The sequence below is a fragment of the Myotis lucifugus genome, unplaced genomic scaffold (genome assembly GCF_000147115.1).
Source record: "Myotis lucifugus unplaced genomic scaffold, Myoluc2.0 scaffold_291, whole genome shotgun sequence".
Taxonomy (NCBI): Eukaryota; Metazoa; Chordata; class Mammalia; order Chiroptera; family Vespertilionidae; genus Myotis; species Myotis lucifugus.
Window position 1 is genome coordinate 741568 of NW_005871339.1, and position 16533 is coordinate 758100.

At 56.5% G+C, this 16533-nt stretch overlaps 1 protein-coding gene across 1 annotated transcript in view; it reads right to left on the reverse strand.

Moving 5' to 3' along the window:
• Positions 1-695: 695 nt before the first annotated feature.
• Positions 696-16533, reverse strand: part of ITGB2 (integrin subunit beta 2) — a 28224-nt gene continuing 12386 nt past the window's right edge. The window contains exons 3-17 of the mRNA XM_006099922.3: positions 13925-13985; positions 13589-13677; positions 12892-13072; positions 12472-12642; positions 11514-11755; positions 10372-10527; positions 8651-8746; positions 7404-7493; positions 6376-6516; positions 4670-4857; positions 4315-4559; positions 3936-4152; positions 3351-3580; positions 1308-1474; positions 696-1087 (exon numbers count right to left, since the gene is read on the reverse strand). Of these exons, the coding sequence (XP_006099984.1) occupies positions 1025-1087; positions 1308-1474; positions 3351-3580; positions 3936-4152; positions 4315-4559; positions 4670-4857; positions 6376-6516; positions 7404-7493; positions 8651-8746; positions 10372-10527; positions 11514-11755; positions 12472-12642; positions 12892-13072; positions 13589-13677; positions 13925-13985 (2337 nt within the window). The 3' untranslated portion in view covers positions 696-1024. The remainder of the gene's footprint in view (positions 1088-1307; positions 1475-3350; positions 3581-3935; positions 4153-4314; positions 4560-4669; positions 4858-6375; positions 6517-7403; positions 7494-8650; positions 8747-10371; positions 10528-11513; positions 11756-12471; positions 12643-12891; positions 13073-13588; positions 13678-13924; positions 13986-16533) is intronic.

The window sequence follows — 16533 nt, forward strand, 5'->3', positions numbered from 1 at the left end:
ATGGGTGAGGAAGGAGACAAGAAAGCCGAACCCTGGGCCAGGGATTGAAGTTGACATGAACCCTTTAAGCGTGTTGAGAGTGGGGTGGGGGAGGGAGGACATAGCCTGCAGAGCAAGCTCCCATGGAGAGAGTCTAGGAAAGTTTATTAATGTTTTCTTTTTTTTTTTTAATATATTTTATTGATTTTTTACAGAGAGGAAGGGAGAGAGATAGAGAGTTAGAAACATCGATGAGAGAGACATCGATCAGCTGCCTCCTGCACATCTCCTACCAGGGATGTGCCCGCAACCCAGAACAGTGGGATCAATGGGTGTGATTTTATACCCTGATAAGTGCAACTATAAATATATTTTTACCGCCTTTCATCAGACCACCATCCTCATGTTTACACAGGAAAACATGGACCGAACCTCATAAGACTCCAGCGATCCCTCCCTTTTGCAAGTCTCTGTCAGAAGCCGTACCAGCCAGAAGGGGGAACTGTGTCTCCTGAGGAGTCCACATAATCACCCTATCATATCTGTCTTTTTTTTTTTTTTAATCCTCACCTGAGGATATTTTTTCCAATGATTTCCAGGGAGAGTAGAAGGGAGGGAGGAGGGAGGGAGGGAGGGGGAGAGAGAGAGAGAGAGAGAGAGAGAGAGAGAGAGAGAGAGAGAGAAAGAAACATTGATGTGAGAGAGAGAGAGAGAGAGAGAGAGACATCAATTGGCTGCCTCCTGCATGGCCCCTACCGGGGCTGGGAAACCTGCAAGCAAGGTATGTGCCTGTGATCAGAAACCGAACCCATGACCCTTGGGTGCATGGGCCAACGCTCTAACAACTAAGGAAAACCGGCCAGGGGGTATCTGTCATTTTGAGGGCAGAAAGTAAGAGTGGATTTCTAGTTAATAGATGAAATTGTCAGGCGTTGCAAGCCACGTCCTTGGAGCAGGGTCACAGTCAGTCAGCCTGATGGAGGAGACATGGTCTGGGGGTGATTCCATCAGGTCGGCTCAGACGACCTTATCTTCTCCAGTGCCTCTAACTCTCAGCAAACTTGGGGTTCATGACTGTCGTGGTGGCACTCTTGAAAAGGGGGTTATCCTGGTGAGAAAAGCAAATGAGACTTGTGAGTGCAGGGAAGGGAAGAGCTTAGATCGGGGTGACCTTCCTGCAGGTTCTAGTCCCATTGGCAGGGCTTGCACTCAGCAGCTCTGAGGATGGGGGACAGGCGGTAGCCACGTGAGGGGGTTACATAGGGGCCGGAGGGCGAGACCCTCCACGTGGGACCAGCCGCCTCGGGCCCCCGGGGTTGGCCACTCACGTTGTTCCACTGAGACTTGAGCTTCTCCTTCTCAAAGCGCTTGTACTCCCTGAGGTCAGTCAGGTGGGTCAGGGCTTTCCAGATGACCAGCAGGAGGACGCCGATCAGCACGACTCCTGCCAAGGTGCCACCCACGATGGCGCCTACGTTGGGACCTTTTGGACACTCTAAGGTGAGGAGGAAGCACATGCACACCGCGTGTCAGGCCTTCCCCAGCTACCAGGCCTCATGCGTGTGTCCCCCCCCCGCCCCCCAGGTCACCACACAGTGCTCAGGTGGACAGAGCTTGCAGCCACCGGTAGTTGAGCGAACAACCTGACCCACTCCGGGTCAAGGCAAGGCTGGGGACAAGGCCAGGCCATGCAGTTCCAAATGCAACTGTGAGGACTCTTGTTTACAGAGAAAGAGGGCCCAGGTTACCAGCCAACCAGGGCAGAGCATGGATGGGACGTGGGTTGTGAACAGGCTGTGCTCTTGAGGCCACACGAGGGCTCATTGTAGGGAAGGGAGCCGAGAGCAGGTCTCAGTCTTGCAAGGGCCGCTGCACTGCTGGCCCATGTGCAGTCGTGCGAGCGGCTGGGCATCCCAGCTCTGTGTCCCCTCAGCCTCTTTGAGAGGGAACAGGGTAGGGGTGCTGAGAGTTTGTGGGCTCCCCATGCTGCTTGTCTAAAGCCCTTAAACCAGTGGTTCTCAACCTTCCTAATGCCTCGACCCTTTAATACAGTTCCTCATGTTGTGGTGACCCCCAACCATGAAATTATTTTCGTTGCTACTTCATAACTGTAATGTTACTGTTATGAATCGTAATGTAAATATCTGATATGCAGGATGTATTTAGGCGACCCCTGAGAAAGGGTTGTTCGACCCCCAAAGGGGTCGCGACCCACAGGTTGAGAACTGCTACCTTAAACCATCCCATGGGACTGTTTACCGTAAGTCCCAGCATCCCACATATGCTTTGTCATTGTCACCCCATGTACCTCCTGGAAATTAACCTAACCCACCACCTGTCATGGCCTGTGGATCCTGCCCCTGCCCCTCATTTCTCCTGATGAGGTCCCCATGTTCCATCTATGGGCAGGTCCCTCCTCTGTTCTCAATACTCCAGGACCCAGCCCAACCCACCCCATCCATCTTCACATTTAGCCACTGGACCTCAAGCAGCCCATCCAGGTCTGTGTCCACCCGGCTCCTCGAAGTCCTATGTTCACTCGCCCTGCCCCTCCTCCCCGACGGGTCTGCGTCTGGTTTTTGAAAACACGGTTCAGGCGTGTCCCTCACGCTCCTGAAATTCTGCTAAGGGCTTCCAACTATGTTTGAAAAGAGACCCGAAGGCCTCCCAGGGCTCCCAGGACCCTCGAATGACAGGCCTCTGACGGCACACCCTCTGTCCCCCATGTCTGGACGCCCTCATCCTCTGCTCTGAGCTGCAATGTGTTAACCTCTGACCTCAGGAAGCATCCGCTGACGTGGCCTTTGCACCTTGGGTCCCCAGCCGGAGGCCCCCCTCCCTCCTCATCATGGCACTAGTGTTCTGAGGTGTTGGTGGAGGGGGTCCAAACCCATTGCACATGAAACCCGTGATGACAGGGTTGGTGTTTCCATGTCCTTCACCATTTTTGGGGCCTGGTACTGACCCCGAGCTGAGCAAGCGGACAGTGAGCAGCGCTTGGGAAATGCAGCACCTGGTCCCTCAGGGCCCCTGGACCCCCACTCCAGGGCTGAGCTCTGAGCATGCAGATTGTCCACCTCAGGCCACATAGCTGTCCCTGGACGGGGCTCCAGGACCGGGTCAGTGTCCGTGGGTGACCACCAGCTTGGGTCATGAATTCCCTCCAGCGGCGTCCTGCCCCCTTGAGCCAAGGGCACAATCCACCCACTGCCCGTCATGCACCAGGAGGCAGAGACGGGGAGAGGGTCTGGGGCAGGCGGACCACAGTCTGGGCCGCCCTCCTGACCCCGCCAGTCGGCCTTCCCACAAGGAGAGGGCTCTGCGCAGCAGCCAGAGTTCCAGCCCCCATGTCCCACCTGGCAGGGCCTCACCTCGCATCTCGTCCACGAGCATTTCGTATGTGTTCCTCCCCTCCAACTGCCACAGGGTGTAGGTCAGCCAGCAGCCCTCCGAGTCCCGCTCCTTGCACTTCCGGGTCAGCTTGGGGTTATTGGACCGACCCGGATGAGGGGTCTCTCTCGACTCTATCACTTTCTGACATGCCTCGGTGCAGTTCTTCATGTAGGGGCCCTTGTTGAATTTCTGGCACTCGGCACAGAAGCTGTGGGAGAGCCACTGTGTGAGCATGCGGGCAACCGGGAGTGAGATGGTGTGAAGCATGAGAGAGGGCCAGAGTCTGGGCACCAGGGTGGCAGGTGGGGCTGGTCCTGGGTGCTGTGGGGCTGATACTGGTGCCTGTGTGGCTGGGGGAGGAGGTGGTGCTCTGGGGAGGGAGGTGGGCAGAGCCCCTGAGACCTGGAAGCCTGACAGATGGGGTCCAAGATGGGCAGCGACCCGGAGCTGAAGGACAGCAGCAGGCATGCGGAAGGCCCCCACCTCCCCCTGGGGCCTCAGCCGGGCGGTGGGTTTCTGCTGGGAGCTGGCACGTGCACCGGTCCGGTGGAGGGAGCACTTACATGTGTTCACTGCAGGGTGACGGGCAGCTCGGGCACTCCTCACAAAAGGGCAGCAGGTAGTTCTTGTCGCACTGGCACACGTTGCAGAGGCACTGGCCGCGGCCGCTGCACACGGACCTCCCCTTGCGGCAGCCGTCTGTGGACTGTTGGCACTGGCAGGCCGAGCCCTCGAAGCCCGTTTTGCAGAGGCACTTGCCGCAGCGGCATTCCCCACGATCTGGGAGACAGCGGGGTCACCGCAGAGTCATCCCTGACCCCCCCCCCCCGCCCCGGGCCAGCCCCCCCCAGCTGGCCTTCCACTCACCAGGGCCCAAACCCGGGACCTGCTCCTGGGGGTCTGTCTGTCCCTCTGTCCCCAGCACCACCACGGAGAACTCACCGAGGCCCCCGCAGATTTTGCCATCGTAGCGCTCGCAGTTCATGTTGTCACACTCGCAGTACTGCCCAAAGATCTTCTTGTTGGGCACGTCGCTCGTGTGGCACACGCACTGCCCGCAGATGCAGTCCCCCAGCCCCGAGCAAATGATGGAGCTGTTGTCTTTCCGGCAGCTTCCTTCCAGGTCCTGGCTGCTCCGGCCCTGAGTCTGGCACTCACAGTTCTTCCCCATGTAGCCAGGATCGCACCTGGACCGGGAGGGACACCGCTCAGGACTCCTCCCCCAGGGCCCTCTGCTGCTGTGGGTGGCTCCTGCCCCAGAGGGTGGGGGTGGGTGGTGGGGGCGGGGCTGGCTCACTTGCAGATGCCACACTCCACGGAGCCCTTGCCACCACAGACGCTGCGGTCCTGCACCCGGTCACTGCACTGGCACTCGCACTGGGGAAGTATGCTCACGGTCACCGTGTCTGTGAAGCCCAGCGCCCGAATGACAAATGACTGCTCCTGGACACACTCTGTGGCCGTGACCTTCACCTGGAAGGTGACCTGTGTGGGGAACAACAGGGCGCAGGAGAGGTCAGGACCCTGCTTCCAGGCATGAAGGATGCAGGCCTCAGGGTCCCGAGAGGGAGTCGATGGAGGTTGGGGCAAGGGGAGAACGCTGAACGCTAGGGGTTTCTCTGGAACTTGGAACTAGAGATGAGAAAACGGTGAGATACTGGAGCAGGGCGGTAGCAGGCGCATGGGGCTCCCTGACCCGCTGACCCCCGTCTCTGGCTGGGACCTGGGCCGGGGGGATGGTTCTTAGGATAGTTTCTATCGCACAAGCATTCCAAAGGATATTAAAATGACTTTGTAGAGAACATATACTTTGTCCCTAAGTCCAGCATGCTAAGGTGCCCGAATCCCACAGGAGGCCCTAAATTCTGAGTGCAGAATTGTGTTCTGACCTTGAATAAAGGGTCAAGATCATGCCTGGGAGGACGGAGTGGGACAGAGCAGAGTCCCCACCAGCCACACGCACACTTGAAGTGATCACCAGCACTGAGCTTCAGGGAGCACCGGCTTGTTGAGAGCAAGGCACCCCCTGCCCAGCCGTGGTTCAGTGGTTGATTGTCAACCATGAGCCCGAAGGTCATGATTCGATTCCCGGTCAGGGCACATGCCCCAGTTGTGGGCTCCATGCATGCAGGAGGCAGCCAATCAATGACTCTCTCTCATCATTGGTGTTTCTGTCTTTCTCTCCCTCTCCATTCCTCTCTGAAATCAATAAAAATATATTTTTAAAAAGAGAGCAAAGGCACCACCAAATCAATTTTAATGAAATTCCAGACGGTAGGTACATTAACAAAAAGCAGAAATGTCAGGAAAAATGTGTGTAAAAGAAGCAAGCAGCCAATCCCAGGATTGAGTAAATTCCCGTGTGAATCACATAGGGCAAGAAGGAGATATTTTGGTAAAAATTCACAGGTAACATTTAGTAAGTAACGTTTGAAGAAATCCTCATGTCATGTTGTAAAATGTAATATAAGCAACTATTTTGCTAAATATTAGTTCACAGCCAGTGAAAGAAAAATTTAATTGTTGTGGTCATAATAAATTTAAAATACGAGGAGGGAAATAAGCCAGTGCTTATTTCTATTCATCTGCTTGGCCCATGCTTTAATGTTTTCAGCAAACAAACAAAACCCTAAATCAGGAAAACCAACCCAGACTCGTAGTATGTGAAAGGAATGCCCTTCTCTCAGGGGACACGCTGTTCCAGCGTCTGCTCCCAGGGGGCGCTGCAGACCTCGCGGTCATTAGGGCTACACTAGGGACATCTTTGGTGTTGATAACGAGGATGCTCCTGCCAAGGACGGTGCTAAGTGCCCCACCTGCTCGCCCTGAACAGGTAAGATGTAAACTTACACCATTTCGCCTCTGCGGGGATTTTAAAGGAAGGGAACTGGACCTCTGGTGGACCTTGGGCTCCTGCCCCTGACTTGTTCCTGAGCCCTTCCCTTTTACCTGGGTGCACTTCCTTCTAGCTGTCCCTGGGGGAATGTTGGGATGGAACCTCACCGGAACGTTGATCTGGACGCCGTCACAGTCCCCTCTAGGCTGGTTCATTTGCGAAACTCCGTTGCTGCAGAAGGAGTCGTAGGTGACTCTCAGGGTGTCGGGGAGGTTGTTATGATCCAGAAAGACTCTGGAGGAGAGTTTCTGTGGGCAAAGAGTGGCTGCTGATTAAGGAGGACCGTTCTGCTATCCCCAGGCCTTTCCAGGCGATGGCTTTTGCACACCTTCCCATTTCGCATCCCTCTCCCTTTGCTCACAGGCACACTGAGAGCTGGGTAGGTGCTTGGTCCTGTGTCCGTGCAGCAAGTGTTGGGGTTACCAACACCATGGCCCTGCCCTCAAGACAGGCCAATGAGAGGACCAACATGGAGACTGACCACAACCCCATGAGAATAGGGGCTTGGCCATCCCACCCACCACTGAATTCCCAGTGCCTGGCACAGGTAGGAGTGGAAAACGATTTAAGTGCATGGGAGAGAGACAGAGAGAATGAGACAGAAAGACAGTCAGAGAGACAAAAAAAGAGGGGGAGAAATAGAGAAATAGAAAGACAGAGTGGGGGGTGGGGGAGGGCAGAAAGATGGTGAATGAGCATCATTTCAGAAAATATGGGAACATCCACAGGCAGTGGCTGGGGTGCAGAAGGGCCCGTTTTGGGGGTACACGGCTCCAAGAGCATACAAGGAGCCATCAGAACCTCCTCGATGGGGCTCTAACTAAAGTCAATGGCTTCAGTGTTTATCGGGTGCTCCCGTGAGCTTGGCTCGGTGAGGCCATCAGGACCTTTGGCCATGAACCTGGGGTCCATGTTTCAGGGAAGGCACTGGTGAGGAGGGTCAGATGTGGCCCATACCACGCCATCAACACGATAGGACACAGCTGCCCTGTGGGAAGCCCAGGGTCAGTTTGTTCACAAGGCCCAAGGGTGTTGCCTGCAATGCACTCCTGTCCAGACCACCCTTTTATTGACCTGCAGGGGGGTGGCATCTGTGCTGAGTGTCTGGCCCCCAGCAAAGCACCCAGGGACTCACATTGTAGGCATCCTTGATGAGCTGGACCACGTTGCTGGAGTCTTCTGACAGCTCCCCAACTGCCGATTTGGGGATAATCTCAGTGAGCTTCTACAAGGCAAGAAGACCAGGTGGGTCACAGGTGGAACTCTGGGGCCATGGAAACCTCACATCTACTGGTTGGCAACATCCCAGAGGGTTCCTTCTTGCCTGTAAGATGATTCAAACCATCCCCCCCCTCCACCCGATTTCTTACAGTCTTCAGTTAAGACAGTGCATGGTCAGTGGTGTGCTGGTAAATTGTTAACATCGGGTTCTCAGGGGGAAAAACCCTGAGTTGTAGCATTTGCCAATTTCCTTGGTGTAAATACCCCACCTGGGTGGATTTCACACTACCGATATCACTGACCATCGAGCTGTGGAGAGATGTGGCTTAGACAGTGTTCCCACCACGCAGATATGACCGGCAGAAACAATCAGGGCATAGGTTATTGGAAATATGCCAAAGCAGGGGGAAGGGGGAAGTTTGGAGCATTTCAATGAGTTGATGTAATTCAATTTTAATAATGATCGTGTTAGGAATAATGTGGTAATCTGCTCTAGCAGGCCAGGGTCAGCTGGTTCAGCTATGTCCGTGGGTTAGCAGGCCCGAGCACCTATAATGCAGGCAGACCTGAGGCCAGCCTCCAGGGAACCTTTGGCCACTTCCTCCCACATACTCGCCTTAGCCTGGTTCAAGGGTCTCACCATCACTCATGGATGATTGCTCCAACATTTTCTCTTACAGAATTGATGGTTGGGTCCATTTCCTGCCTCAAAGGCCTGCTGTGACTCACCAGAGTGGAGTCCAGTCACCTCCATGGAGCTCACGAGGGCCGTTCAGCCTGGCCACCCACCCCCTCCAGCCTCCACCACCCACTCCCTCCCTGCCAGCTGTGGGTCTCTGCTGTGGTTTGAGAAAGCAGGACTAATCCACAACACTTGCTATGTTGAAGCAAAATGAAAATGTCAGAACCAATGCCAAGATGTACGCCACAGATACGCTAAATTTCAAGGGAAACCATCCTCTTTCATCCACACGGAAATATCATGTGGCAGAAAGAGGCCTCGAACTCCCTAACCACACAGTGTTCATGCTCCTAAACCCACGGCCCCGCGTGGCCTCCTGCCCCAGACGCCCGCCCCGCACGCAGAAGCAGAACTCAGCCTGTGGCAACGCTGAAATGGCTGTATCCTGCCCTATTGCTCAAGACCTCAAGGCCACTTACTTCATAGGTTTTCACCATTTTCTTGGTTACAGCAAAGATGGGCTGGATGTTGTTTTCAGCCAGTTTGTGTGCCAGCTGGCCCACGGACGGGTAGTCCTGAAGAGGAGACACCCAGTCAGGTAGCCCAAGGCCAGGCAAGCTGCCCAGGCCAACCACCCACACCACGGCAGAGGTGACTGCGTGGGGCCCAGAGGCTGAGCCCGTCCACGTGCTGTCCATGGAGCTCTTCCGAATGATATTGACAAATGCATAAAATAGCAGGATTCAGAGGGAAACCAGTTATATCAAAACACAGTTAAGAATGTTGACACCGAGCCCAACGATAACTTGCAAGAAGGGCTCTTAGTGTAACTGGGCTCAAATTTAAAAACAGAACCTAGAAGCCATTACTGAACAGGGGCCTGTCATGCATGACACACTTCAGGGAGAAACCTGTACTAAACTGCCTGCCTCTTTTAAAAAAAAAATTCATCTTTATTATTGAAAATATTACAGATGATCCTCTTTTTCCCCCACTGACCCCCTCCTGCCTGCACTGCGCTCCTGCCATCGGAGGCAGTCCTCATAAAGAAGCTCCTAGAATTGTGTTTCAACTAGTTGGACTGAGACTTTCCAGGTCCAATTGGTGCTACACGGTTAGATCCCCATCAGCATCTTCCCTGACCAATCAGAGTGGCTCCATTCTGACCAATCAGGATAGTGCTTTTTGGACCAATCAAACTGTGAGGATTTGGAATCTTCATTTGCCTGAGAAGGAACCAATCAATGATCAGGGGCAGGGACTTCTCTCTATATAAGTCAGCTCCCCTCTAGGCTGGTTCGGAGGCATTTTCGCTTTCCACCAAAGACTGTGTTTCCCTGTGTCGAGCTGCTAACACTTGAGCAGCGCGGAGCCACTCAGCAGACTGGGCCACTGCGGACTGGAGCCGAGCAGAGCTGTCTAGCCCGAGGGGGCCAAGCTGCAACACCAGGGCTGAGGGGCCACCCTGGGCAACCTCACAGTCATGCTTTATCATAATTGAGCCGTTTGCACGTGGTGATTCCCGTTGGCATGGAATTGGCACCGACAACCATCCATGGCGTGCTTTTGATCAGTGCCCTAAAGAAAAAACCTAACGGCCAGTCACCACTCCCTGACATGCAACGTAGAGACGAGAGTGAACATAATCTTGGAGTCTCTGTGCTTGGAGTCTCTGTGCTTGTGCGGTGCAGGGAATCCTCTGACTTCTATCAGGGGCAAAACCTCACCCACCACCCCCAGCACGGGGCATCTTATTTTCATAAATGAGGGACAGTCTCAGTTTCAGGCAGAGGTTCACCAGAACCTCAGGTGATGTCTCTTTCCTGTCCAAGTTGTGGACCCCTGAAATCTACCCACCAACACCCTCCCCTGCATCTATAGGCTCTGGGTGGAGATCGCCTGAGTTGTACCATCTCAGAGGTGCTTCGCAGCGCCCAGAGTTTATGATTTCAGGGTGCAGAGCATCATTCGCAGCAGGCCAGGTGAAAGGTGGTGGCTCATGCCCGCGATGCACCCCCCTTTCCCACCCCTCTGACTCTCCAGATGTGTTCTCTCAGCTGGCCTGGAGTGACCTTGGTCTCCGGTCTCCCCGGATAGATCTATAGACACCCCTAGACTTCCCCTTTCGGACCAGTGTTTCCTCTACAGTCCCTTGTGCTATGTCCCCTCCCAACGAGGACCCCGGGGGAGGGGCACTCACAAACTCGTTGCTTCTTTTGTACATGCTGTCCTCCAGGTGGCAGTGGCCATCGTTGGGGGTCAGGATGGCTCCCAGCTTCCCATCGCCTGCAAAGTGGAAGCCATCGTCCGTGGCGAACACCAGCAGCCGCGTGACATTGCGCCAGCCAATTTCCTTCTGAGAAAGAGAAGGCGGGGTTACCTGCCTTGGTTTCCTCCGTGGGGCCCTCACAGAGGAGAGTTGACAAAGTGCTGTGCCCCCCTCCCCCCTGGGGGTTTCCAGATGGGATGACCCAGAGGCAGGGCCCAGGCCAGGACCAGCTTCTCAACTCGGGTCCAGGCTCCAGTGCCTGGGGCTGGAGGTACATCTCTACAATGACAAGTTCCCAAATGCCCAGTGAATGTGTGGGACAGACACTGAGGGGACTGCAGTGCCTGTTTATATGAAAACACGTAGTCCTCTGAGGCCCAATCAGTGCAGACCTGAGCCTAAATCCGAAGGAACTATTCCCAAAGAGGAAAAGAAAATACTCGTAGAAATGTGTATCACAACGTAAAAACACTGCAGACACAAAGAGCAAAGAACTCAAGGGCCCCGAAACGGGAGATGAGTCAGGCACATTCGCCACACGCGTGTGTCATCACTGTGACATCACACGCAAACGATGTGTGTGCCTGCGACGCAGGGACAATCCGAGAGAAGCTGGAGGATTGGAAGCCAGTTTGCAAAGGGTCGGGACTGAGTGGTTGAAAACATGGGGCCGGTGGTATTGTACTATTTACATCATAAATCCAGTGAGTGGGCCGACGAGGCAGGACTCCGCAGGCGAGCGGGCAGCCAGGGGCAGGGGAGGCCACTGGGGGAGGGACAGGCCAGACATGGCCGCCTAAGCTACAGGACATGGTAGAACCTCAGAGGACGCCCCTTATTTCCCGAGGGGCGGAGGTTGGGGGTGATTCTGCTCCAGGAACCGCCAGGATCTTACAAGATCCTTTGCTTATATTTAGGCTTGAGAAGATGTTCCCCACACCACAACTAATAGTGACATTTCTGGGTGACTGGAGGGTGCCCTAAGGGTGCTCAAGGTGAAGGTGGCTCCTGTGGCTGTGGGACTGAGGTCCCCATCGGGGAGATCCAGGGACGGGGCAGGGACAGGGCCTTACCAGGCAGGCTGCGACCTGCATCATGGCATCCAGCCCGCCCTCAGGGGCGTCCAGGTTCCCAGAGATCAGCTGCTTCCCGACCTCTGTCTGGAACTGGTTGGAGTTGTCCGTGAGCTTCAGCACATGCTTGAAGGCAAACGGGGGCTGGCACTCCTTCTCCTTGTTGGGGCACGGGTTCCGGAGCTTCTCGGGGTGCGTGTTGACAAAGGGGAGCACTGTCTTGTCCACAAAGGATCCGAAGCCTGAGGGACAGCAGGGGTAAGTGTGGGAGGCAGAGGTGGCACCAGGTGGTGGGAAGAGGTGGGAGGACAGGGCCCCAAGCCCATGGGGCAGGGGAGGGTGGAAGGGGGGCATAAGGGTGGAAGGGCCTCGGTTTCCCTACTTGGTACAGAGCGGGGGAGAAGGTAAGATCGCCCATGGGGTGTGTGTGTCCAAGTGTGTGCACATGTGTAATTAGGTATGTATGTGAGTGTGTGTGTGTGTCCCCACATATGGAGACAACCGCCCGGAGGGAGGCAGCGATGAGGGTGAGATGTTCCATTTCCCTCACACACATGCACTTTGTAAATGAGTCCCTGCTTGTCAAGCGCTGAGGCCCCTTGGCCCGGAGGTCAGGGCTGTGTGTGTGTGTGTGTGTGTGTGTGTGTGTGTGGTTATTTCATTAACACTGTGATTACTCTGCAGTCTATATACATTTGTGATCTTTAGTTTTTTAATAACTAGCACTGTAGGACTATTGTCTTTCAAACATATTGAAGAACAAACAAAAGAAGACGGAGGGAGAGGGAGGGAGGGGCAGTGTCAGGAGAGCCAGCCCCTGGTATGTCCTTGGTGAGGATGCAAACAGGGACACTGCATGAAGCCCCCAGCACCTGTCCCTCAGGACGTGGGTGGGAGGAGGTGTGTGGGCAGCAGGGCCAGCTGAGATTCTAGGCAGGACTCAGTGTGTTGACCTCACCAATGCGGCCAGACTCGGTGATTTCGTTGAGGGCCCGGAGGAGGTCACCCCCCAGCTTCTTGACGTTGATGAGGTCATCAAGCATGGAGTAGGACAGGTCCATCAGGTAGTACAAGTCGATGGGGTAGCCCTTGGCGCGCCGGAAGGTCACATTGAACACAGCCTCCTGACCTGCCGTGCAGATGGGAGAGAGTGAGGGGCAAGTCGGTTTGGACAAAGCTGGTGTAAATGGTTACTCGGGCTGCTGGCTGCAGGACTTATCAGAACCTTTACTCGGCCAGGAGTACCTGGCCTTCTGAGAGGGGAATAGAAGGGTGTTTTCCAGGTGATTTTTCCCTCCTTTTTACAAAGAACACAGAACACAGGGCTGAAAGACACCCGGGTCCCCAGCCACAGAACCCCAGTCCGAACCAAGCCTACCCGGTCTCAGGTGGAGCTTCACTCTCTGTGGGAACAGCTGCTTCTGGCCCCCCTGCTGGTTCTCCGTGGTCTCAGCGTGGCTTCTGGGGTTCATGATGTCATCGGCTGCACAGCCCTTAGACAGCAGCTGTACCCTCGTGTCACAGCGAACGGAGTCGGGCTCCCCTGGCCTGGAGAAGTTCTGGGAGGGGAGTCACGAAGAAGGAGGAGAAATAGGGGGGGCCCACGCTGTGGGCGTTGTGTGAGGCTGACCTGCAGGGTCACTTGAAGAGGCTGACCCTCCTCGTTTGCTCTGGCACTCAAGACAAGCATCCTTATGATACGGGGATGAGGTGGGGAGCTGGACAGTCCCTGGGGAGACACCCATCTCTGATAGCTTCTCCGTGAGGCTCCCAGACCACATCAGAGTGTGGGGGCAGTCAGTCGGCCACTGCCTCCAGCAGCAGCCCACACGGGGCCTGTCCTGACCTAGCACAGCCTGCCTCTCTGGTTAGCCTCCAAGATGCCCTAGGACAGGGGTCGGGCCTGTCTGTCTGTCTCTCTGTGAGTCAGCCACCCTGAGACCTGTTCACAGAGGTTCTGCTCCTGTCCCGCTAGGAAAGGGCCTGGGAGGGTCCTGGGCACCCGCAGTTTCAGAGGCAGAGAAAGGGGGTCCAGCCCGGGAGGTGGAAGGACTGGCCAGGAAGGAAGCTCTTACCGGCTTCAGGCACCAGGCGCAGCCGGGCCCCGACTCGACGCAGTCCCGGCAGGTGTTGACCTTGTACTTGTTGCACTCCTGGGAGAGGACTGGGGGCGAGATGAGACCGGTGCTGTCTCATCAAAGCCGGTTGGCACAAGGGGCTGCTACCATGGACGGGGTGGACAAATGACCAAGCCCGCCAGCAGGGTGTGGAAGGAGAAGGAGGGGTAGCAGAAGCACCAGGAAGGATGGGATCAACCAGGGGGGTGTGTCTGCCAGGATCCAGCGAGGGACTCCTGGGGCTTGGCGGGCAGGACCCATCATTCCTGACGAGGAATGCCCCACAGAACTCACCAGGCCCGAGGAGGAGCAGAGCCCACAGGGTGAGCAGCAGGGCGTGCTGGCGCAGCATTTCCTGTGGAGGGACGGGTCTCAGGGACAGGTCCTCACACCCAGAGTCTGGGGCTGACCACCCACGGAGCCCTCCCGCACGAGCCTGGAGATGCAGAGCCAGGAGGCCCTGTCCCTGCTGCGGGAGGTGTTTGGCATCTGGACGAGGCCAGCACAGGCCTGTCTTCGTGACTGCCCTGCAAGGCAGCTATCAGACCCCTGACCTGCCGGGCCTCCAAGGATGAGCAGAGAGGGGGCCTCACGCCAGTAGCACACATGGGTCCACTTGTACTTGTCCACCCACACCCACACCCACATCCACACCCACACCCACACCCACACATGCACATCACACAAGTGCACATGGGTGCACACATGCACGTACAAACCCCCATACCCATCACACCATCATATGCATGTTCACACAGAGAACACACATGAGCCATATTCCACACACATGCATACATGTGTGCACACACCCACACATCACAAACAAATGCATACCTACCACACACACACTTGGTGCCACACACCCTGGGTCAGGGCCGTGGGGCCCTTTGTTCTCCCTGAGTCCTCAGTGAACTGAGCACTGAGCTCGGAGCAGAGACTCGGGAGGCCCAGCCTCGGGCAGGTGGCGGCAGCAGAGAAGGCGCTCTGCACCTGGGGTGCTCCTGCACCGAGGAGCGAGGGCGGGCTATGCAGAGCCGTGACCTGCCTGTCCAAGGCACGAGCTGTAGCTGGCCATTATTTTGCTTTCCTTGATGTACACCTGCCGCCTTTACAAACCCAGTGCCAGGGGGAGGCGCGGACAGGGCATCGAGGAAAGTGGCTCATGCAGTGGTCACTGCTGATGCTCCCAGAGGCACCATGTGGCTGCGGGGTCAGAGGCCTGGCCTTCTAGTTCTGTTCTGGTTCTCGGAGGCGGAGGCAGGGCCTTCTCGCCCACCGCCCACCGGGCAGGGGCCAGAAAAGGAATGTCGCGGGGGCTGCAGACCCAGCCTGGGCACAAAGCAGCAATGACCCTTCAGAACACCAGGGAGAGAGACTGGGCTTCCTGGGTGGGTGGCCTCCAGGTCTGAGAACCCAGCAGCTGACTGTGACCTTTTATCTGACACCAAGGAAGCGGAGAAGGTGCTGAGAAGCCGGCAGCCAGGAGGTGGCAGGCAGGAAGGAGCTATTCTTTATCAGAAACAAACATCAACACAGCTCACCCTAGAGGTAATGCAAATGCCAGATGCTCTCCCCCGGGGCGGGCCTCTGAGGTTCCTGGGGCGCCCTGCCGCCAACACCCTGCCTCCAGGTGGTGGTGGGCCTCCAGGGAGGTCTCAGAGCCCCCAGTCGGTGTGGGTCTACCCAGGGTGGCAGAGGCCCAAACCAGAGCCCACCTATCTGTTGTGGGGCCTGTGTGGCTCCTGCCGTGGCCTGTAGGGCTCTGAGAGCATGCGGTCCCTGCTGTAGGTCTCGGGGTGCACCCTGTGAGTGGATCCTGCCCTCCCCACTCCTCTCCCACCCTGCCCAAGTTCCTGTCTTTTTGAGGCTCCCCACCAAGGTTATACTCAGGACCCAGAAATGTCAAAGCAGAACCCTTGATTCTTCCAGAACGGGTTGAAAGCAGAACTCCTGCTTCTCTGGCTTCCTGGGCCACAGCAGCGGCCAGCCTGAGAAGCGGTTTCGGTTCACTCTGGGCCCCCCATTTGTGGACTCCCAATCATGGGCCCTGGGGCTCAGGCCAAGGCTGGTCTCAGCTCTCCATCTGGGCACCCCAAACTTTGGCGGCTGGACTGGTGCCTGAGTGTGCCCACTGAGCCCTCAGCTGACTGCACTGCCCCGGGGTGCATGGTCCAGTCGACCCCAGGATGGCACCCCACTTCTGAGGCTGAGGCAGCTCCAAGCAGAGGACAGTGAGTCCCCTCCCCAAGCGTCCCATCCATGCTGTGGTCTGGCGAGGTGAACGGATCCCCCCAGGACTTGCAAATGCAGCTCTGCCCTCCCTCCTGAGGCCACAGACCTGAACCTCCAAATATTCACCACAACCAGCTTGTATACTCCCCGGGTCCTCACACAGGGAAACTGAGGTCCGAGCAGCAGCAGGACCTGGGCACGGTTTCGCTCAGTGCACTTCCTCCCACAGTGAGGGGAGTGCACCTTGGTTAGGGCAGGGCCCACAGGCCACAAGGTCCTGACCTTGACCACAGGAAGCCAGGCAGGGGTGGGTAGGGGGGCTGCCCTCTCCCCAGTGTTACTTCTAATTTCCTGCAGCACAGGGACGGTCACTGCGGATGCCTCACCCCAACCCACAGGCGAGTGGGGGCAGGACACCTGGCACATGGTGGCTCTGGGCGCTCAGAGGGCAGATGGAGGGAAGGAGGCGGATTGCGGAGCTCAGGAGTCAGCCCTCCTCTCAGCGGTGGGCAAGCTGGGCCAGGCAGGACTCTCCTCACGGGACCTCGGGGCGCAGGCCACACTGGCTGAGCATGGAGCCAGAACAAGACCTCGGAGGCCAGAGCCTTCCTGAATCCGGTTGTGGACACACAGAGACCAAGCCCCTCCTCCGGCGTTGTTCTGAGGGCTGC